Source organism: Nymphalis io, chromosome 21 (genome assembly GCF_905147045.1).
Source record: "Nymphalis io chromosome 21, ilAglIoxx1.1, whole genome shotgun sequence".
In the NCBI taxonomy this organism is placed as follows: Eukaryota; Metazoa; Arthropoda; class Insecta; order Lepidoptera; family Nymphalidae; genus Nymphalis; species Nymphalis io.
This window is the reverse complement of record NC_065908.1, coordinates 1,911,547-1,936,027: the sequence shown is the minus strand read 5'-3', so window position 1 is coordinate 1,936,027 and position 24,481 is coordinate 1,911,547. Positions and strand designations below refer to the sequence as shown.

Here is a 24,481-nt window from a genome sequence, read left to right as displayed (position 1 = left end):
CAATAATAAGAAGAAAAAAATAAATTGAAATGATGAAAAATATCTATATATATCTTTTTTGAGAATAAATTCTTAAACCTCAAACCTCAAAAATAAAGTTAAAAACCATTTATAATAAGAAATAATAATTTATATCTTATAACATAATTAAAATCATCACAATACATAAATAATTAAATATAAATTAATTAGTTTTTATTTTAAATAATATCGATAAAAAAAATACATCACTAGACAGCGGCGAACCACTTTGAAAATTCGATTAACGTGTTCACTTAGCATATTGTTGGCCATTGTCCCGTAGGACAAGTTCTGGTGCGGTTTCGTTCGCGATTATTTTTTGTGGCTTATCATGAATTTGTAGTGACTATTAATTGGTGAGTACCCCTTGTTAAATCGATAAATTTCATAAAAAACGCAAAAAACTGTATTAAAATATTAAGAATTATGTAAAATGGATAAGCAAATATTTGTTACTTATTCCAAATACACATTTGTGTATCTAACGGTCGAAGTTGGATTGTGGAGTTTTGGACTGCAGTTTTTAGACTCACCTCAATGAAATGCAAGTCTCTTTTCAAAACTCCAACGTGATTTTTATATTTTTTAATTTTCTTAAATTTGTGTGTGAATTTTGTCGTTTCAATGTAGACTGTATATTATGCATTACATCGGTGACCAACGGGTTATTTTTATGAATCTCGGTATAATAATAACTCATGAGCTTGTTTATATCCTAAGTCAATATAAAATATATTAAGTTGGCGAATTGCATATATAAAATACACTAACTACCCGTCCTGGCTTCGCACGGGTAGCACAAGGGTCTACATGAAACATTTATATCGTAATATTTAAAACTCTTTTGGTTTTCACGACGCACACCAGCAGAGTAAAGCTCATTTTGCATGACTCTTCAACGATCAGCGCTTAAACAAAACGTTAATAATTTATCCACTGAACCTTCATCATAAATCACTCCATCTATCGCTGAAAACCGTTTGTAAATCCGTTGGGAAGTTTTTGAGTTTATCTCGTACAGACAGACATATACGGTGACTTCATGTTACAATCGTGATAATAACTCGTTAGCGCTTTTAGTTTTCTAATCGTTTCTTTGCACATATGTTGATTATGACTTAAAGCCTGTGTATACTATGTTCGTTCAATGCATGAAGACCCCCCCCCCCCCTAATACACCTTACATTGCACACTTGCACTATAGCACAGAAACAACTGAGTGGGGCGCGTTATCGCGGATTGTACTCTTTACATATTATGTAGGTAATGCATGATTCTTTTCTGATAAGTAGGTAATTCTATATTTTATGATAAATAGTTATAATCTACAATTTTACATTCATTTTCAACAAGCGGTCAAGATTTGTACAGTAACAATTTTTAAATTTTTCTTTGTACTTATTTAAGACTTTAATGTAAATAATTTAATTTTAAACTAAAATTCCTTTCTATTACCACCCGCAAACAATTCTGAAGTAACACCACGTTACTTCAGAATTGTTTGCGGGTGGTAATAAAAAGCAAGCAAGCCTCATCCTCAAAGTGAGAAGAGGCTATGTCCAATAGTAATACTACTAAAGTAACTCAAATAAAATTGTTAATGATGCGTACCTGAATAATGTCAGCCACGGCAGCCATTTTTTGCGAAGTCTAGCTGAGCAGGAGATATTGCAGTATATTATAGTAAAGTGTGTGCAAACACACAAATGTGCAAGTACGAGAAAGTCCAAGCGAAAGTTTAAATTTTGATAGAAAAACAAATATACAATTATTTTATACTGGCCATACAATTATTTTATACTGGCCCGACTCAGAGCTTGAACCTTACGCCTTGAGATCTGCTGCTTTAAAAGCTATCTTCTAAACAAAGAAGGATGATTTTTGTGTTTGTTGTTTGTTTATTATAAATATGACAACTAAATGCGTGTGTTTGTTGTTGTACAAATATGGCAACTGTTAGATTTGGACCTGCTTTTTACAATTGATATTATTTTTACTTGGTGGTAAGGCTTTTTGCAAGCATATCTGGGTAGGTATCACCCACTCATGAGTTATTCTTCCGTATTATACAAAAATTCAGTACTTAAAATTGTTGTTTTCGAGTTTCAAGTGACCCAGTGTAACAGGCACGAGGTATATAATAAATATTTCTGATAATGCCAATAATTATGAGCGGTGGTGACCATTTACCATCAAGTCCGTCACGAAGTTTGTTCGACTACCTATTCTATAAAGAAAGCATGTTGGTGATCCTCAAATAATTAAAATAAATTATTAAATAATATATGTACAACCCTATATAAAATATACATAATTCTAAGTTATATACATAACCCAATAAATATATAGTATTCCTTTATTATGTTAAAACGTTTATTTTAAATCCGTCAATAGAGATGAGGGTCGATTCGATTAGTGCTAATGCAGCGAACTGACATCAGATCCGATATCATAGAAGCAATTTCATAATATAAAGTACATTTACCTACATAATACATTATGTACCTACTTATTTAGTAATTTTATGAGATGAGCCTTGAAATGTATCATTCGAATTAAACTATTGATATTCGATCTTTTAATCATACGATATTATGAGTTATATTTTATAACTGAAAAAAACTTCTTCGAGAACCACGGGAGTCCAATTATAAAACCAATTTAAGGGTTAATTATGTCGTTTTCCTCAAGAAAAACGTTTATGTATGCGTTGGTGAAATTTCGCAACTTAATTTCCGTTAAATGCACTTAGTTTTGATTCATACGATTTATCTGAACATCGATATAATATATTAATTTATTTATTTTAGTACATTGATAGAAATATAAGCTTGTTTTTAAAAATAATTTAAAATTAGTAATTTATAGCTACGTATGAAAATTACGAAACTAGCTTTCTAACCATCATTCCACGCATTCATGATTTATACACCAGTTATTTTTATTTTTTATTTGTATATGTTTAAGGCTTCAATATAAACAAAACTACAAATATTGAATTTATTTATGACAAAAGATATATTATACAAATCAATTTAAATATATTTTTTCTATAAAACACGGCCGCGTGGCATAGTTTACTAAAAGCATTACTTCGTTGACTCGTAATGCCGATTTTATGACCAAAAAAGAAACCAGCCCTCCTGTCGCCAGAGACAATGAGACAGGGTATAAAAACTTTTAGTTTTGTTAGTGTACTATTACTTAAAATATGTTTTATTATAGCTTTGAATAAATTTATATAAATATAAATATTAGCTAATAATATTATGTATGATCAAATCAATGACAAAATGGAGTAAAAATAACAGCAAAGGACAACGGGTGACAACGAGCATCTAACACCCTTTTCACACGCGGGTGCAAACTGCGGGCGGAATTAGTTTTATTGTTGTTTTATTTGAAGCATTGAAAACATTTGCAAACACTGTAAATAAATCAATAAATTGCCAATTATTTTAATCGATGCATATCCTTTTATAATTATACAGTATGATGATGTCCTCCAGACCGATTTCGGCCACAACGGCCAATCTCATGAGAGATTAGCCAACTAACTGATTAGCAAACACAGGTGCACTCTCTATTCCCTTCATAATCCGATGGGACGGCAATCCGACACGACCGGAAAGAGTTCAGGCACAGGACCAACGGCTTTACGTGCTTTCCGAGGCACGGGAGTGAACACACATCCAACTTCCAGACTCCGGGCTGCTATTGAGAATTTTCTGACAGAAAAACTCAATAACTTTTTATTGGCCGACCTAGGACCTCTGGGTCTGCGGCCTTTCATCAAGCCACTAGACCAACGAGGCAGTCAAACAGTCATTCTCATACTCATTTTACCTTCATAATTCAGAACCATAAAAAGAGACTGATTTATTAAAGTATTTTAATTTGGCTTTTAAAAAGAAGATTGATCGCCATTCGTTTTGTAAAAATATATATCATTTCCGAAAGAATTTTTACTCTTAAAAGTTTCTACATATTTATATTTTTATTTATATTAATTTTTCTACGATATTTTATAAATTCTACGCCTTCTACCTTTTTAATTAATTTTATATTAGATTATTACCTACTAAATTTCTGGCAATATAAAACTTAAGTATTTGCTCTCACTTGTGCACTAAAATATTTCCTGCGTGACAAAATATCTCTCCAAAATACAGTTAGGAATATTTATAAAATCATCAACCAATCATCATTGGTTAATTGGTTAATATATTTTATAGTATTGATAGGCAGACGAGCATATGGGCCACCTGATGGTAAGTGGTCACCAGCGCCCATAGACATTGGCACTGTAAGAAATGTTAATCATCGCTTATATCGCCAATGTGACACCAACCTTGTGAACTAAGATGTTATGTCCTTTTTACCTGTAATTACACTGGCTCACCCACCTTTCAAACTGGAATACAATAATACCAAGTACTGCTGTTTTGCGGTAGAATATCTGATGAGTGGGTGGTACCTACACGGACGAGCTTGCACAAAGCCTTGCCACTAGTAATATATACAGATATCGAATAAATTATCGAAAAGACATTTACAGACATATTAAGGTTTCCACACAATTTTTGACTCCTGAAGACGAAGGTTCAAAATGATTAACACTTTAACAATAACAATTAAGAAAATCAACGTTATTATCAGAAAGTAAATTTTGAACATTCGTTCGGTAAGAACATTGGTCCACATGGTCTGGTAACATCGACACTTCGCTTATAAAGTTTATGCAACTCCTTAATTAACAGTAATTTGTAAATTAACATAGGCTTACATCTAGCAGATTATTCACACCAATATTTATATAATTGAACAATAAATTTTGGTTTTTGATTCTTCTGGATTCACACCAAAACTCATAATTCATTGTTAAATTTCACTCAATGGATATGACACTTATGTTGTCTTAGTTATTGGTAATTAGCTACAAAATCTATTTATATATTGTACAGTTTCTTGAAATATAACTTATTGTGTTAAGGTAATAGGAATATTATTCGTCCAAAAGCTTTCTAAGTGATATTTATCAAATTTATACCATAGGGCACGAAAATTTTGTAATATTATTAATAGAACTCTTAATTTTCCTTTACCGAGTTAAGTCACGTAGCTCTATAATTTTTTTACCTGTTTTTCCAGTATTAAATTACTGACGATTATTTAGCGTATCTACCACAACTGGCTGCTGTAATAGTCCTGGGTTCAAATCTATCATTAAAAATATTGGTATACTCGTTGACTAGGTGTGCGAATTTTCGTTTGTTTTTGGTTCCTTGTTCCAGCTTCTTGTTGAGTCATAGCCCTTAAATGTCCGAATACTGGAAATAAAATATCATATTAAGGAGTAGGCTTAGGTGCTTATTCCATCATGGATCTCCAAAAAGCGTGAGCAAACGGACAAACTGTCCTATAAAGCTAGGTTGGATAGTGAATCATTTATTTTTTACAACATTATATTATCAATCGTTGACATAAAGCTGTCCATTCCGCTGTTGTAAAAATAAACTCACCTTGAGTTTCAATCTCATTATACCTAAGCAAATCTCTTATAGAAAACGTGCAAAACGAGTACTTGACACGGCTTAATATATTTCTTGTAAGTATTTTTCATATCATATTTTATGTTACAAAATTAAATGAATTCTTCAAGTATCCATTTTGAATATCAATGAATTGTAGATGTTACATGTTAATGAGCACACTTCCTAATAGCATACTACTTGAAATTATTCATTTTAGTTTGATTTTGTATTTTCAAAGTTTATAAAAACGGTACACCTTATATTTTTTAAAGCATATTTTAATTGTTATCTCATAAGATTATTTGTTCTATACATGAATGTATTATTGGTATTTATACTTAATTGACTTATATCGTTACTAAGCTGAAAGTATCAGTTGATTTTAAGCTTATATATAAAATCGTTGTTACAATTTCAGACTTTGCAAGTATAAATGTATGTTATTCGGACCAACAGCTTCACGTGCGACATATATTATATACGAGTTATATTGAAATAAAGAGTACTTAAGTGTATAAATAGTGTTTTGATAACCTACAAGACAACACTCTCTGAGTAAGAATATTTTTACGAGAACTCGTGAAAATTTATCAACGATTATCTCGTCTAATCGATATTGAATTCATTCAATCACTCTCTTTGTGATAAAAATGTTAAACAGTTTGTTTTCTATGAATTATTTCAAAAAAAGTTTATCTATCGAAGGGCTGTGATGCCATTTCGACCCAATAATCTTAATAGGTATTAAAATACATAGACCGTAATTGTTGTAGTCCTGGCTATATCATGATCGACAGGATGAGTAAAAAGACGAACAAAAGAATTTGAATGGGACGCCATCTTGTCTATTAATTTCTTTATTCATTGAAGGAAAGTAGACAAACAAATATACTTTGTCATTATGTGGCTCTGTCCAATATGAAATTACACGATTTACTTACACATTTTGGACAAGAATACAGACATATATGACAGCATAACTGATAAATCGATAGTACCTACCCAGACGACCTTGTATAAAGTTTCGCCATCAATAAATTTGTCCACTAATGTCTTCTCTTAAATAGAAAATACTTAAAAAGGAAGTAAATAATAGTAATATTTTTATTGCTATATCATTGTGTATCAAAAAAGCCATTACAATTTTAAAATACCCTCATGTTGGCAATTATCATGTCTGTCTGTCTAGGAGACAATGAATATTACAGTAAATGAATTTAAATTAAAAATATCAATTAATAAAACTAATACACGGTTTTTTAATATAATACCTAAAACGTATTTAAAGTCAATACAGTTGGCTATTAAAATAAACATATACGCTTTTAAAACATTTTGTGAACTCTTTTTAATTTAAAACATTGTTTTTATTAGAAAAATGTATCATAAATATTTATCTAGTAGCTGGTACAGTCTTACTGGTAATAATTTGGTCGACCACGAATAAACCTAACAAACCAGAGAATAAATAATACTATCTTTCGATAAGCATTATAAGAACTCGTTGGCACGTAGAAAAAAATGGCTCTTAAATTGTGGCTTTTACTCACACAATAATAATGGATTTAATATTTGAGTTTTGCCAAAATTATATACAGGTTCTTTAGGTCGTAATGTCACTTCAAAGTCGTGGATCATTGATAAAAATGTTCACACGTCTTTTATGCTGTAGAGAACAATTTGCATTCCTTGAAATAAGTTGCTTATTGTATTCCTAGAGTGGAACTGTTTATTTGTCATCTACACGTAACAGCTCTCAATTGATATATTCAAACTGTTTTATAAACTTTTATTTGGTGGTAGGGATTTGTGTAAGCCCGTCTAGGTAACAGCCAATCATCATATATTCTAGCGCCAAACAGCAATATCGTTGAGTTCCAGTTTGAAAGTAAGTAAGCCCGTGAAGCAAGAAGTGAACAAGGAACATAACTTCTTAATTGCCTAACCAAACCTTGGAAGGTTTAGTGGCGCATTGGCGATGTAAGAGACGGTTACTATTTCTTAAGACACCATTGACCAGTGTCATACACATCTAATAAAAGAAAAAGTTTTATTTTTTGTTACATTAATAATTATTTTTAGCTACATCTAGTTTTTTTTGGCAGCGCTATTAATAAAATTATCTCTGGATCACTAGTTTTATCATGAAAGAAATAATTTTAGAACATGATGCGTCAGTGCATATGATTGATGTTTGAAACCAAGATTAACGTGATTCCAGTTTGAGCGACTTCTAAACACTATGGTAATATTCTATAAATACGATTCTTCCTAGGATTTAACTGGTGGTCTGCCAGGATTACTAAGCCAGATCTCACACATTACCCGCCTTAATATAACAATCTAATTTTCTTAATATTTATAAAACACAATTTTATTTAGCCGAATAGAAATTTTAGAAGCCGTAATAAATATTAAGCATTCTTTTCATCGCTAATGCGTCGCTAACCTTGGGAACTAGTTCGTTATGTCCCTTGTGTCTGTAGTTACACTGGCTTACTAACAACAAGCAATTTACTGTACCAATGTAAAATAAGAAATCCTTGATAGAAAAACTTTGTGATTTGTAGACTTTAATGCTAGCCAATGAACCATCGAGAGGGTTTATAGAAAACAGAGACAACCGATTACTGTTACAATAGTCAGATTGTAACATTAGGTGCTTATATTTGAAATTTACCAGTGTTAGTGATATACTAAAACACAGTCAGATGTGCCCAATTATTCATCATCGTCTCATACTATTCTCTTGTGATGAAATGGAAAGTATCTTGTATCTGTCTTCGCAAAGAAACTTGCCCTATATATATATATATATAGAGATTATTTATATATATATATATATGTATATATATATATATATATATATATATATATATATCCTGACATACTTCTATATGCCGATGATACAAAACTATTTAAAATCATAAAAAGAAGTGATGACTGCTCAAACTTGCAATATGATTTGGATATTTTAGTGCAATATTGTTCATCTAATGGCCTACATCTTAACTTTGAAAAATGCAATGTAATAACATTTTCTAGAAAAAAAAATCCAATTTTATTTGATTACACAATTTCCAATCATTTAATTAAGAGGGTAACCGAGGTTAGGGACCTAGGAGTGCTTCTAGATTCTAATTTATTATTTGACAGGCATGTGAATAAAATTATCGCAAAAGCTTACAGTATGATGGGTTTCATATTTCGCCAGGGAAGAGACTTTAAGCATATCAATACATATAATGTGTTGTATAACTCGTATGTAAGATCTAATTTGGAATTCGCTTCAACGGTTTGGAATCCACAATACTCTAAGTATGTTATGGCTATCGAAAATGTTCAGAATAAATTTATTAGAAGATTAACGCGTAAATTTGGGTCCAATGCTATTAATAAGCTTAATATTTTGTCGCTTGAGAAACGCAGGGAATGCAAAGATCAGGTTTTTCTTTACAAAATTGTAAATAATTTTGTCGATTCAATGTACTTAGTCAACAACATTTATATCAAGTGCTCACATTCCATTGCTCGTTCAAAACATACCTTTTATGTCCCAATGTGTAGAACGAACTATGCTAAAAATCGCTTTTTAGTAAGAGCATGTGACAATCATAATAAACGCTACACTAGTATAGATATATTTAACGAAAATTTATTTAAGTTCAAAGAAGCTCTAAAAAACTGTATTTGTCAGTAATATACTTATCGTTTTTTTTTCTGTTTTAAATTATTTTTAATACTTTATTTATATATCTTAATAAATTGTTAAATAACTTGTTATCGTTAGGTTCACTCCATGTTTGTTTGTATAAGTGGAAACTTTGTTGGCTTAAGTGAAATTTATTTTGTTACTAAATTTTATGTATTATATTATGCTGTATGTTTCCCAAATAAATAAAATAAATAAATAAATAAATATATATATATATATCATCCGTACTTAAGTAATATGCGTTGATAAAATCCATCGTGGCCGACAACGGTCAGGAATATCAGCATATTATATGAAGCTATTTAATATGATTACTTTATTATCTTTTTACATAAAGTATGATCCGGTTAATTCCACTTCGTGCCTTCTCTTTTGTTTTTGGGAGAAGGCTTGAAGTTTATTTCACCACTTGGGATGTGGTTGAGAAGATAGTTGATGACTGTATTACAGTCTCGTCATTTTGAATGTTCTTATAATTTTTTAAGCCATGTAGTTAACCTATGTTTAATGGTATTACTTCAACTAAATCTTTCTTTGTTATTAGCATATATACTACACTTTTAGCTTATTATTCATAATTGTTCTTAATACATTGAGTGGGAATACTTGAAATTCATCATAAAGACGATACGAGTTCGGTCCATAAATTTTATAGTCGTTAACAGTCTACTAAAGCTACTGTCAACATTAGAGCGGATATAACTCTTTTCAGCACATCCATATAAATGTTATAAATGCGAAAGTAATTCTGTCTGTCTTAGTTGTTTGTTTGTTGTTTAGGTTTTCACGGCTAAACCACTGAAATGATTTTGATGAAATTTTAGTATGAAGGAACCTTGAACCCCAAGTAAGGCTACTATTTTATACCTAACGCCTGACAGTCCTCCTCATACGCTTTAGAAGCCGCGAGCGAAAACTGTCTATAATTACATAAGTATAATATGTCAAATTCTCTATAAATTTTTTACATACGGAAAACATTATTTAGGTGTATTATTTTTGTTCTAGTTGCATCACAAGTTTATAAGGTAGTAAATCTCGAATCACAGATTCAAATTCCGAGTCAATATATTAATAATAATAAATAAAAAAGCCGGGCAAGCACCACTGAATTTTCATGTGCTTAATTTGTTATTATAATTCATCTCGTGCTTGACGGTGAAGGAAAACATCGTGAGGAAACCTGCATGTGTATAATTTCACTGAAATTCTGCCACATGTATATTCCACCACATTGGAGCAGCGTGATGGAATAAGCTCTAAACCTTCTCCTCAAAAAGGGAGAGGAGGCCTTATCCCAGCAGTGGGACATTCACAGGCTGTTATTGTATATAATTCGGTTAAACTATAAAGTAATCTTCTGTAGCAGTCCAGAGTTTGAAACTTAACAGTATTCAAATTATTTGCCTTGTTTTAAAGACAGTGAAAGTAAGAGAGTAAAAAGAATACGCGTTTGTATACTTACATTGAACTACAAAATCTTCTGCGCAGTTAGCAAGCTTCCGTCAAAATAGTTGCCGTGATCGAAATTTGTTTTAAGTCACAATCGTAAGAAACATTAATTATTTCATGATGCATCGCCGAACATACTAATCCTCAACACGTTCGTCTTTTAAATCGGAACACAATCAGTAAATTTGTAGGTAAAACTATCGCTGCTGCCCGTCTGTGACTGTGAGTGAGTATTGTCTACCTTAAAGTGCACACCCAAGCCTCAACAAAAAAAAACTTTTTAAAATATCAATGTTTATTCCTAAGCGTGACTAATCGCCATCAAAGGCCGTTTTACCTCTACCCTCAATATAGATAAATAAATTTTACTAAAATTTTATAAAAATGCTTTTATATAACGCTCCTATTTCCGCTTACACTCGGGCAAGAGTTCATTGGAGTCTGGTATTTTTACTTTGTAAACAGGCACTCATGAATTGATTCTGATCAAAGGGGCGATCGCCATATGGGAAAGTCTAAACGACAGGTGCAGTACCTCCGTCTAGCGTTATAGCGTCGCTTTATTAAAATATCCTATAATAATTATCTTCTATAATATATGAGCCATTAATTCGACTATACGACAACAATATAGCATTGTGTTTTTAACATTTTTAAATGATAGATATTTAATTTTTAACATTTTTAACGTATTATTTAAATTTAGAATGCTACGCTTTTAATCAATCTTCTGATTTTAATGGCAAAAATGTAATTCTTATTACGCCTACTCAAAACTATTTATAATAGTAAGAAAAAACAAACAATTCTTATATATATTAATTTTTTTACTGATTGAATATTAATATAATATGGTATTGTATTCAATAAAATTATAATCGATACTTTAATTATTAGATATTTATATTTGTGCTGTTTTGTTTAAGGAAATTCAGTCTATAAAATTATTTAAAACAACAATCTTTTTTTATGGAGCTAAAGCTTTAAACAAGGCCAATCATTGAATAATACAAATCATTCTATATATCAAAACAAAGTACTTTAGTTCGTGAGTCAGTTCAAAAATGATTTAAAAACGTAATATATTTCGGGAATCAGACAGATACGAAACGAAATTAGTTCTGCGCGAGATTCGAATCGAAACACATGGAGGAAATCAATTCAATTTCAAGTTATATAAACAAAGAAATTGGTTTTAATCGAATCGTTTTTAAAAAATCGATTACTTTATTGTATAAATGTTTATCGTTTTCTAAATTTGTATAAAATGTAAAAATTAATATCTCATGACAGTACAGTTATATTGTCGGTGTTTTTAAGTGAATAAATATATATTATCATGAATTAGTTTGAAATAAACAAAATGAAAATGAAAAAACGGAAAAAGAATAGAAAACCGCGCATCCGATTTGACATGAACACTCTGGTTAATATTTTTTTAATATGTACTTATTATATTCAATACTAATTCTTAAAAAGATTTCATTTAATTTTATTGAAAATTATGGAGACAAAGCATGATATTATAATATTGTATACAAGAATTCCGATTTTTTATTTTATAAAACAATACAGCAGTGCTTTTCTATATAAGTACCCACTTTGTGTCTCCCTGAGAAGTTTGATTGCGACGGTGATACGCTATTTTAAAGAATGTATCATTTAAATATTATATTTATTTACTATAGTTATCACGTCTGCGGTGAGTTTTAAGTTTGTTCTGTGTATAAGAATATAATATATATATATATATATTACACTAGGTTGCCTGTTCTTAAAGCAACCTAATGTCTGTGTTTATACGTAACAGCCGACTGATGGACATGTATATAAAATAAATGTATAAAAACGTAATATACACTTCCATACATTGTCACATAATTAAAACCTCTTTCCGGTGCTTTTGTGACGGCTCGTCTGATTTCACAAATCAATTATTTATTGGCAAAATTACTTACTATTGTTGTGTTCCGTTTCAAAGAGTGATGAGCCAGTGTTGCCCCTATTCCAGATATAACATATTAAAGTCCATAGCAGACAAACGTTGATACGTATAGACGTTGTATTATGTATATACTTCTTCTCCAAAATAATTATTTAAAATAAATTGTTTTGTACACAAAACACAACTGATCCAAATAACAAAGTTGAATGTAAATCAGCAACTCTTATTGAATTATATGCTTAAAATTTAAATAAAGAACACCAATGATTTGATAACATTATAACAAACAAAGTTTTCTTACAACAGTACGTCACAGACACATAGAGAGATAGAATTTACTTCAATAGAATTAAGTTTAACGAGGTCTTGTAGTTTCCGAATAATCAGTAAACATGAAACATATTTTTGCTTAAGTCGGTTAAAAATGTATACTCTAGTGGATGTTTTATAATAATACTATGTATGCTGTAATATTTCCTATTATTTTTATATAAGAAATGTTCACTTAAATATATTGATATTTATAAAGTGAATGTAATGTAAATATTCTCTATTTGAGCTTTATATAAAGCGTTCGGCAAAGTTTTCCGGCGCCCCGACCGACGATTTCCTTTACGACGAACTGTAGTACATCTAACAGCAAGCCACACGGTTTTATTCATGTGTTTGTTTGAATATCGTATAAAGTCTTTAACCTATTGATACAAATCACAAAGAACAAACAGAGATTTTTATTTACAGAAAAGGCTTGGAATTCTCGAATCCAAGTTTTCCTTTGCCGCATATCTTTTATATATGTATAATTTTTCTGTACGTGTATGTCACTGAAGTGTCATAAATGGCTGGACCAATTATGATGACATTTTTGGCATGTTTGAGTTGATCCATATATTGTTTATATTAGACAAGACAGGGTCCAGTGGCTTTTAAAAACAAAACTCGTTTCACCCGAACTAAATCTGGATGGACAATTACATTTTTTTAAAAGCCACTTTTATATACATATCTTTAAATATCCTATATATCTTTATAAATGAAAATGAATGTCTATATGTTTTTTCTCTATGCGAGCTATCCAATTGTGATTAAACTTTTGTGTAGTACACAGTACAATTCGCCAAGTTATTCTGCGCATTGGTCAATGGTACCTGACCTAAAAAAAACAAGTTATTCCATGGTATCTTAATTTTCTTTCAATATAAGGGTTTTATGTATTACCTTATTTTATCCGCGTGAAACCGGATGGAAAACTAGTTTTGAATAAACCTTTTTACATCTAAACAACGAAGGAGGTTATATGATGTTTGTTTTTCGTTAAGTTATATTTACTCCATAACAAGGTCACTGGTGACAAAAATGGTGGACCAGTTACAGCCCCAATTTTGTGTTATAGAGACGTTTAGAACTTGCGCTGCATAGTCATTAACTTCAATAAATGTTTAAGAAACACTGATTATATGTCCAAAATCACACGATAATCACACGTCACGTTAAGTGAAGGGAATTAAATCGTAAATTTATTAAAATTGAGTATCATAATAGCTTGGGTTAACAATGATGATACTATTATAAATTTTAATAGACTTTCCAGGGAATAAAATATATTTCATTAGATTAATTTTTGATCAAAAAAAACTCAATCCAAAAAATAATAGAAAGATAAATCAAAGGCGTGAACAACACGTCTGAGTTAAACAAATCCAATATAAAGCGCAATCATAGTTACTTTTGTCATCAAAAACACTTTCTAATTAATAAAACAAAATATTTACTCAAGTAAATATAATTGGTGTCATGTATTGATATAATGTTATGTTTTAGTTAAAAATGAACCGCGGTTCGAGAGAGGAACTGCTTGGCAGTTCGCACGAGGCTGTGCGGAACAGCACAGTCGACCTGCACAGTTTCCAGGAGAAACCGTTGACGAAGGAAGAGAAGTCCTTCCTCTTAAACGCGGATAGAGGAGACTACGTTACTGTCAAGAGGTAAGTTTCTTTTATTTATCAGTACTAGATAATATATTAGACATTTAAAAAATGCGTTATCGTGTTCAGCTATTCCGTTTTAAAATTAAAATAAATTTATAGACACCCGTTTTCTACTGCTTTATTATATGAACAAAAGATGAAATAAAAAATACAATTTTTATCCGATTTCAATGAAAATAAGCAGACCTTAACCTACCTGTGAAAAGCACAAGAAAATCTGTTTCTTGCGTAATGGTTTCGGAGATTAGCGTGTACAAACAGACAAAATAAATATAACAAAGGGCATTTTCGCTTTCTGGTACGCTTTTTTTTATCTCCACACACGTTTTTTGATAAATTTAGTCAACGTAATAGACATATGAATTCTACTACTTTATTATACGTATAGATAAGCTTTTATCTTACTCGACCTGTTAGTATATAGTAAGTCGTTCCGAAAACTGTGCCTAGTTACCTTATGACTTTAAATTACTGCCGTTATAATAAATTCCATTGTTGTAGAATAAAATGCTAATGTGGATTCTTGTTTACAAAATTTAACGAACAATATTATATAAATTATACGTTTAAAGACGGCAGGGCACTTTTCTTACGGTATATATATAACAGTGCTTCGATGCGGATTAGTAGAAAATACGCGATTTTCATCCCCCCATGCAGTTTTCCTCACCATTTTTTTATTCCTTAAATATTACACATATATCGAAGGTATACAATCTTTAGAAAAATCATGAAAGTAAAGAAACGTAAAAGTAAGAAGCGCAGCTGATTCTACTGGCTTATCTATAAATGATTAAAGTGTGCATTAACTTGATATAAATGAGTGAATCAGTTTAACAATAGGCATAGGTAATATAAATAAGTATTTAAAAAAATATATTCAAAATGAACATTCAAACATAACTCCAAGTAAATATTTCCAAATATTTATGTTTTTTATTTAGTTTAAAACTATTTAGTATTATTTTATATAAATTATTAGCAAACATATTAAAAAAACATTAATCTTATTACGCTTACGAATTGACGGTGGTAGGAATGGAGATAGATTTCTCACGATGCCTTTATCTTTTGTGAAGGTCACCACTTACTACTGTGCCCATTTGTTTGTTTGCTTTCTAATCTGCACCAATATATAAAACTAAAAAGTTTGTTTGTTAGTTTGAACGCGCAAAAGTGGCTTATAATTCAGCCTTATTGAAGAAAAAATAACATTAAAAAAATAGCATTTTTTAATCCAAGACAATGTTAGTACAATAAAACAAAATTAATCAAACTTCTTACGAAACCTTTTATATCACATCATCAAATACCAGCTTAATGAGTCTTGTCTACACCTAAATTATAGTATAGCATAATATACCTTCTTGTAGTTTTAGCGATGTTAGTAAAGAAGGTATAATTAAAAGGTCACCATAATTGAGTAAAGAAAATAGCAAATGCGTCGTAGCAATGAAGTGGGTTGTATAGCTTAGCAATGCGCATCCAGTGGATGCTAGGCTATGTCATATAATTCGGCAGCTGTTGCTAAGTCGCAGCAAGAATCACTACAAAAACTAATCCAGTTTATTGGACTAGGAACCTCAGTGAGTTGAGTCAAGGGAGGTCAAATTATATTCGAATTTACTTTCATTTCTACATATCTAATAAATATACAAATAATATACTCAAATTGCTATGGATTCACGAGAAATTTGATGAAATTGGTTTTACTAAACTAGACGAACAAATATAGTCTGCAAGAGCAATTGAATCAAATATATATTATACGGTTATTTGAACATATCACAGAATATAGTGAAATCAAATTTCAATTATCCTGTTTATATAAATATTTATTATGTTATATAGAATTGTAGAACCTGATTGATTTCTATAATATGAAATTCTAAATCGTTTCGAATCTTTTATCTTATATTAACAACCACATGCAAAGCGACTAAGCGGGCTCGTCTGGGTAGGTACCACCCACTCATCAGATATTCTACCGCAAAACAGTAGTACTTGTTATTGTTATGTTCCAGTTTGAAGGTTGAGTGAGCCAGTGACATTAGACACAAGGGACATAACATCTTCGTTCCCAAGGTTAGTGGCGCATTGGTGATATAAGCGATGGGTAACATTTCTTACAATGCTAATGTCTATGGGCGTTGGTGACCACTTACCATCAGGTGGTCAATATGCTCGTCCGCCTTCCTATTCTATAAAAAAAGACAGAAGCGCTACCACTTATATAATAATATTATATACTAACTCCTTCTCCGCAACGCGCTGCATTTTCTGGTATAAGTTTTATATTAAATAATACTACTGAATTTTCATTTGCTTAATTTGTTATATTTCATTAAACTACTGCAACATTCCTCCAATCCGCATCGGAGCAGCGTAATGGAAAAAACCTTAATACTGTTACTCATTTTGGGCCATTTTATTGAAAACGTGTTTTATGATAAGAAAATTGATCCGGAAATTGCTTAGAGGAATTTCAATAAATATGAAGTAAAATTAAAAGTAAACCGCAAGTTAGCAATTTAACTTTTATATATAAAAAATAGTCTAGTGGCCGAAGGAAGAAGGTAAAATTATTATTTTAAGAAAAATTACCTTATTTTTCAACTAATTTACATTCTTCACAAAAAAATCTGTTGTTGAATGAGAAACCTGGACTTCAAAAATTCTATTTAATGAATAGTCTCACATTTGTAAAGGAAAACTAAATCAAGCTGCATTTGAGCATTTTTAATTTTTCATACATCATATATTCTTCATATATTACCTAACAACCTGGCTTTTCATGAGTTCTAAATAGATTTATTTATTTGGTTTACCAGGAGTTGTTACATAATTACATAAAACCTATAATGAAATAACACAGGTGTACAACTTTTTAAGATAAAAAAAATTCGGACTGTGTATTGCTGTTGGCCCTAGTGGCCTCTACATGTTAAGAGCCATATAAGGGGCTCAAGAGAAACGGACGTCCTAAGGCCGAAGCCGAAGTCCGGCCTCACAGGGGGCACCCCTGTGAGGCCGGACGGCTTAGGACGCCGTTGAAGTCGGAATATTTAAGATAAACACAGTATGCTTAATATTTAACCTATAAACTAAAATTTTAGAAAAGCGTTTTTGAATTAAAAATAATTAAGTTTTCTGTCCTTATACATTCTACCTTCATGCATTATTTTCATATAACTTTATAGATACACATTGCACGCCATGAAAGCTCGCAGACAGCAGTATTTTTATAATGCTAATTAACAAATAACTCAAAGAGGTTAGATAGTTTTTTATATATTATTAATTATACGATTATTAAAGGTTCAAAGTAACCGTCGTAGATTCATTATATATTATTCAAAGCGGAATGAAATCAACATTATGAATCCTAAAATAATACATACAGAGAGACGATATGAATGAATCTCCTCGTTAATACATATAGAATATATATATATATATATATAATATTATGTATCACAACTAAATACAGTAAAAACAATCTAAAGTTTGTAGGAGCATAGTTATATAATAAATAACCAAGAGATAATAAAAGAGTCAAAACAATTACGATATTAAAAAAAACATGTTTAATAAATATATATATTTATTAATCAATTTACTAATTACTCTTTGAGTTTTTCATTGCATTGTTTCGTTAAATTGTTTGCCGTTTTTAATATTATTTTAAGATTACCCACATGTCATATATTACATGTATCTTGTTACGTACTCGCATTTATTTATTTATTTAAAGACTTTATTGACCACCACATTGTGTAGTAGGAACAAAAGGCGGACTTAATGCCTGAAGGCATTCTCTACCAGTCGACCTTTAGGCTACGCCGAAATCCGTGAAGGCGGTAATTGAAAATCAGAAATATACATACATACAAATATAATAACACCTATTTTTTTTAAAGAATGGGAAGGCGGACGAGCATATGGGCCACCTGATGGTAAGTGGTCACCAACGCCTATAGACATTGGCATTGTAAGAAATGTTAACCATCGCTTACATCACCAATGCGCCACCAACTTTGGGAAATAAGATGTTGTGTCCCTTGTGCCTGTAATTATACTGGCTTACTCACCCTTCAAACCGGAACACAACAATACCAATTGCTGCTGTTTTGCGGTAGAATATCTGATGAGTGGCTGGTATCTACCCAGACGAGCTTGCACAAAGCTCTACCACCAGTAAAATAAAATAAAAATAAAAAAACAATGTGTTTTCATATAATAATAATTACTATTTTTTATGATAAATAAAGATTTCTAACCAGATAAAACTCGAAACTTTTACATAACAAGCTTGAATTTATAATTAAAATAAAAACCATGTGTTTCGATCGTTATAAAATTTTATTTAATTGATTATTTATTGATAACGTCACAATGTTTGTTTTATTTTTATAAACAATTACTCGAACGGCTTACGATTATGTTTATATCATATTTTATATATAGTTTTTATTCAAATTTATTACATATATATAATTTTCGCAGGTTGATAGAAGTGTACGCGAACAAGCCGGAAATTCTCGACATAAACTGCGTGGATCCCCTCAACAGATCAGCTCTCATCGCCGCCATCGAGAATGAAAACATCGAACTTATTAAACTCTTGCTCGGTTCTGGGATAAAAGTGAAGGTAAGGATATTAAATAACTGAGCTCGTTAAACATTAAGTTGCATAAAGGTCTTATATAATATATGAATGTTTTTGTTTTTTTATAAATGTTAGTTACATACACGACACATATAAGAAAACTATATTTATTTTAATATTATATTTGTACATAACATGATCTTAATTCTATAATAATTTTATATCTATATGTAAAAATTAAATAATTTATCAAAACATACAAATACACATCTCACATACTCGTACATAAGAAACATTAGAAAAAATAATATATATGAGTTATGTATACGTATTTAACGATCACGTGATATAATTTAAAAAAATATTACAAGAAAAATTAATAAACTTGTCTTTTAAAAGCGTCATGTGAAGGAGCTTTCCTTATGGACCTTAGTAAATTGCTCCAAGGGACTGCCACAGTGAATGGGACGCTTAGCGATGTAAGATCAAATGGATACATATCAACTCACAGAAAAATAGTGCTTATAATGAAATAGTTCAAGCCCGGGCAAACACTACTGAATTTTCATGTGTTTAATTTGTGTTTATAATTCATCTCGTGCTTGACGGTGAAGGAAAACATCGTGAGGAAACCTGCATGTGTCTAATTTCACTGAAATTCTGCCACATGTGTATTCCACCGACCCGCAATAGAGCAGCGTGTTGGAATTAGCTCCAAACCTTCCTTTCCAAAAAGAAAGAGAAGAGTCTTTTAGCCTATCAGTGGGACACTCACAGGCTGTTACGGTTTTTCTAATGAAAAACTCATTTACACCTTATATATGAAAAATGATACTACGTAAAAAAACTCTTTTCATTTTCTCTTTCTTCTATGAAACAAATTTTACATACCTACTCTAGTCAATCGATGTCTCGAACGATCACTCAATCGTTACACTTAATTCGTAAACACATTTAGGATAGTTTTGAAACAACATCAATGGAATTTCTTAGACTAAACAAACTTACACGCCATATTAACTATTATATATACTTATATATAATCAATACCCGATTATATTTAACGAATCGTTATTGTACACCAGTAACCTTAAATAATTAATTAAATTTACACATAATACAAACCTGTTATTAGAATTTTTTTAAATCACAAACTTTTGTAACAAAGGATATATTTGATTTTAGTAATAATAAAATTACAACATAAAATAATGATATTTAAAGCATACCAGACGAAAAAGTACAATAGAGCTGTTTTATCCGCGTTCGCGTATGTTTGTATGTACTCTTATAGTTACAGACTGAATTACACACAGTCGAAGGTCTTATCTATCCATAACTTGCATAAAAAACACACAAATATATATATAAACACACACATAAATATATATGTATATACTTATTGATTTAGTTTGTTATTAAAACAAAATAGCATGAACAACAAACTTTGATACTAGACATTTTCCAATAAAGCACGAATTGTAAACTAAAACAAAATTTTATTGAAAAGTTGAATGAATGCATTCATTCTTTAGAATTCATATTTAAAAACTACGCTTTCGCTCAAATGAAGGGTACTTGTAACTTTGCACATTTATATACAAATTGCATAGTTAGTTTCAAACTACAAAGCCGTGCCACACAATTATAGCTTACATTACATATTTGCACTGTAACGATTGGAAAAAAATGAGTAGGGCGCCTCGTCGTGGATTAAAACATTTGTACCTCCTTATTCTACCAGCAATAAAGATGTTTTGTTACGGATTAATGTAAGTTTAAATACAAATACCTAATGAATTATATTTATTCCAATAGATATTTTATAAATAACTAAAATAATTCTAAGTCTGAAAAGTCGGTTTTAAATAGTAATTGAAAGTTAATTTTCTTATAGCAACTTTTTTTTATAAAGCTATTTGTTCCACCGTTAAGTTTGTTTTATACACCAGCTAATCGTACCGGTTTCGTATCCGTACCGGAACTCGTAATCGTACCGGATTTCGTAAAATTCTTTATTTGCGAGCGTCTACTTCGCGGAAGGAGTAACTGTGACAAATTTCAAATCAATCGGTCGGATAGTTTAGGAGATCTCGTGATGAGTAGTATTTCACATACATATATATAGACAATTGGCCTTACTTATAACGTTACTACGTCATCATTATTGGTTTGACATTCGAAAGAAGAAGACAGCATAGATTACCTAATCACCCGTTAAGCATTTAATATTAATCTAAGCATCATTTATAATTAAAGCCGTAAATAATGCAAAAAAAAAAACAAAAGCTAACAATAGAAGCGGGCGTAAAACAAATTTGTAATTTAACAAATTAAAATGTTTATAGTTACGGCGTGATTATTAGTGGAAAATTTGTGATTATAATTCATCTCGTGCTTGACGGTGAAGGAAAACATCGTGAGGAAACCTGCATGTGTCTAATTTCACTGAAATTCTGCTACATGTGTATTCCACCAACCCGCATTGGAGCAGCGTGGTGGAATAAGCTCCAAACCTTCTCCTCAAAAGGGAGAGGAGGCCTTAGCCCAGCAGTGGGACATTAACAGGCTGTTACTGTATTAGTGGAAAAAGTTGTTATATTTTCCCTTGGGAATGAGACTCGCACTACTAGTATTGAGTTATTGGTGTATCGTCGAGCTGGACAATCAGTTATCATAATAATACATATCTTTATAACCCGTCAAGCGGTTTTCACGTAATGCAGTAACAGACACACAGATGGACAGACATACATAAAAACGAAAATTGTTTATTTGGCCACTTAATCGAAAATAATAAAATTAGAATAATGTATTTAAAAAAATATTCAATGTGCAGATATAAGAGTCGCCAGGTGGGTACATTGATGGCAAGTAGTCATCTATACGTATAAATATTGGAACTCTAAGAAATATTACCATTCTTACACCGTAAATACTCCATACCAACCGTAATATCGAAATGATATTTCCCAGGCGCCTCTCAGTAACGCGGCTCTCACGAAACCGTGATGGTCCAGTAGAACACGTGAATCTTAACAATTGCGACAAGCACCACTGAATTTTATGAGCGTTTTTTTTTAAATAAATTCTTGCAATGTCAGTCTTTTTAAGGAAGTTTTAACATTCCTATTTACCCCTCCAATTAAGCGTACTGCTTGTATTAGGAGTGAGAACGACGAAACTAGGATGAAGGAGACGGCGGAGCGGGAACGGGAAAGAGCCGATCCTGCTCGGCGGACGATGACGGCGTCGTCTCGGCCCTCCCATAGCCCAGACGCACGGGGCTTGAAAAAGGGTTAAGGACGACGATAACCTAAAGTGTATATGATCGAACCTGCGGCTTGCGATAGTAAGCCGTTGCGATATTGACGCTTAAATGCTTATAATTCATCTCGTGCTTTCCAAAAATGAATACATAGTGAGGATGTGTAAACCTGCATGTGTAGGATGAGAAGTTGACCAATGTGTATCCGACCCGAATTGTACAGCGTGTTGGGTTTAGCACCGAACCTTCTTCTCAAAAGGAGAGAAGGTCTTAGCCCAGCTGTGGGGCATTAACGGGCTGATACGTTACTCACCTGTTATACCGTAACTCAAAAATACCTATTATTGATGTTTAGAATATTTAATTTTGAATAACTAATAACATCGGCGTGCATGGTTACATCTTTAATCGCACAATCAGATCTGACTTTCAACCATTTAATATTAAAAAAAGATTCATTACAAAAAAAGCATCAGTCGGGCATTTCTACGTTAAACAACAAAATCATATTTATTGCCTATTGAGATTTACAGTTAGAATCATAAGATGGCGGTTATGGAAATTTATGGGGGGGTATTGACGTAAACTATCGGAGAAATGATTTCCCTGAGGGTTTAGTATATTGAAATATATTATTCTTATGTTCTTTGAAAATTTTTCTAAATGTAGAAGTGACGAGAAATGGGAACTCACATGCCATGCCCCTTATGTCTGTATTTACTGGGTCACTCACCCTTTAAACCGGAACACAACAGTTCAGAATATTGCTGTTTCCCGGTAGACTATCTGATAAGTTGGTGGTACCTACACAGATGGGCTTGCACAAAGCCCTTACACTAGTAAAGTAGTAGGTTTTAGTATATAAATTAATACATAATTTCACCCGCTTTATTGACTTGACAAGCGTGAAACTGTTGCTTAAACATATTGTTCTTAATATCTAGTTAGATTATTCTGCTCGAAACAATTAAATAAATAGCAATTTTGTTAAAATTGCTTTATGTAATATAAATACGAAAGTTTTCTGCTGTCATTCGTTATATATTTATGATATAAAGGTACTGTTAGCAAGACCACATTTGTTAATATGAATCATAACTACATAAATAATATAATAGTGTAGAGATGTTATTGGGTTCTTCTGTCGAAGATTCTCAGTAACAGCCCGGAGCCTGTAAGTTGAAAGTGTGTATACTCCCGTGCCTTAGAAAGCCGTTAATCCTGCGCCTGAACTCCTTCTGCTAGTGTCGAATTATCATCCCATCGGATCATGATTGTCAAGCAATTGAAAGTGCATATGATTGCGCACACACTTTTGCATCATAATTTTGCCTTCACAGTTGGCTAAAATCACTTGAGATTCGCCGTAGTCATCGTTCAGGAGGAAATATTTCTAATCTGCACGATTTGAAGCCATTACAGACAAATCACCTAAGTACCTACTCCCAACAAATTACTTTAACCAAGGCCCAATATTATATGTATATAAGTTATAATATCAACTAAATTTACTAATGTCTCTCCATTTTCTAATAAACTACAAAACATTTACTTGATGAAAAGTAATTCTATAATATTAGTGATCAATATACGTCACTAGAATGCGTCATATTAAAAAAAAAAACTTATTCTATTTTTAAAGTGCAAAGTTATGGCAAATATATTATTACAATCTGAAGAGAATATGAAGATACACATTGTATTGTTATATTATGTAAAGAGTGAGTGAGCAATTGTAATTAAATAAAAGTAACCTTCTCTCCTATTGAGGTGGTTTGGAGGTTGGTTTTGAACTTATCGCGCTTCTGGGATTCAGTGTAAACACATAATATTGAATTTTATTTGACGTATCCAGGTTTCATGCAGGACAAGAGATGACTTTGTGGTAGGTCTTTGGTTCCGGCTGGGTAGGTATCATCACTCATCACTATCGTGTTGCTGTTCGCGTG

At 31.4% G+C, this 24,481-nt stretch overlaps 1 protein-coding gene across 1 annotated transcript in view; it reads left to right on the top strand.

Moving 5' to 3' along the window:
• The first annotated feature begins 292 nt into the window (after nucleotides 1-292).
• The window catches only part of LOC126776744 (transient receptor potential protein), a 47,508-nt gene continuing 23,319 nt past the window's right edge, over nucleotides 293-24,481 (top strand). Inside the window, exons 1-3 of the mRNA XM_050499467.1 lie at nucleotides 293-377; nucleotides 14,489-14,652; nucleotides 19,162-19,306. Of these exons, the coding sequence (XP_050355424.1) occupies nucleotides 14,495-14,652; nucleotides 19,162-19,306 (303 nt within the window). The 5' untranslated portion in view covers nucleotides 293-377; nucleotides 14,489-14,494. The remainder of the gene's footprint in view (nucleotides 378-14,488; nucleotides 14,653-19,161; nucleotides 19,307-24,481) is intronic.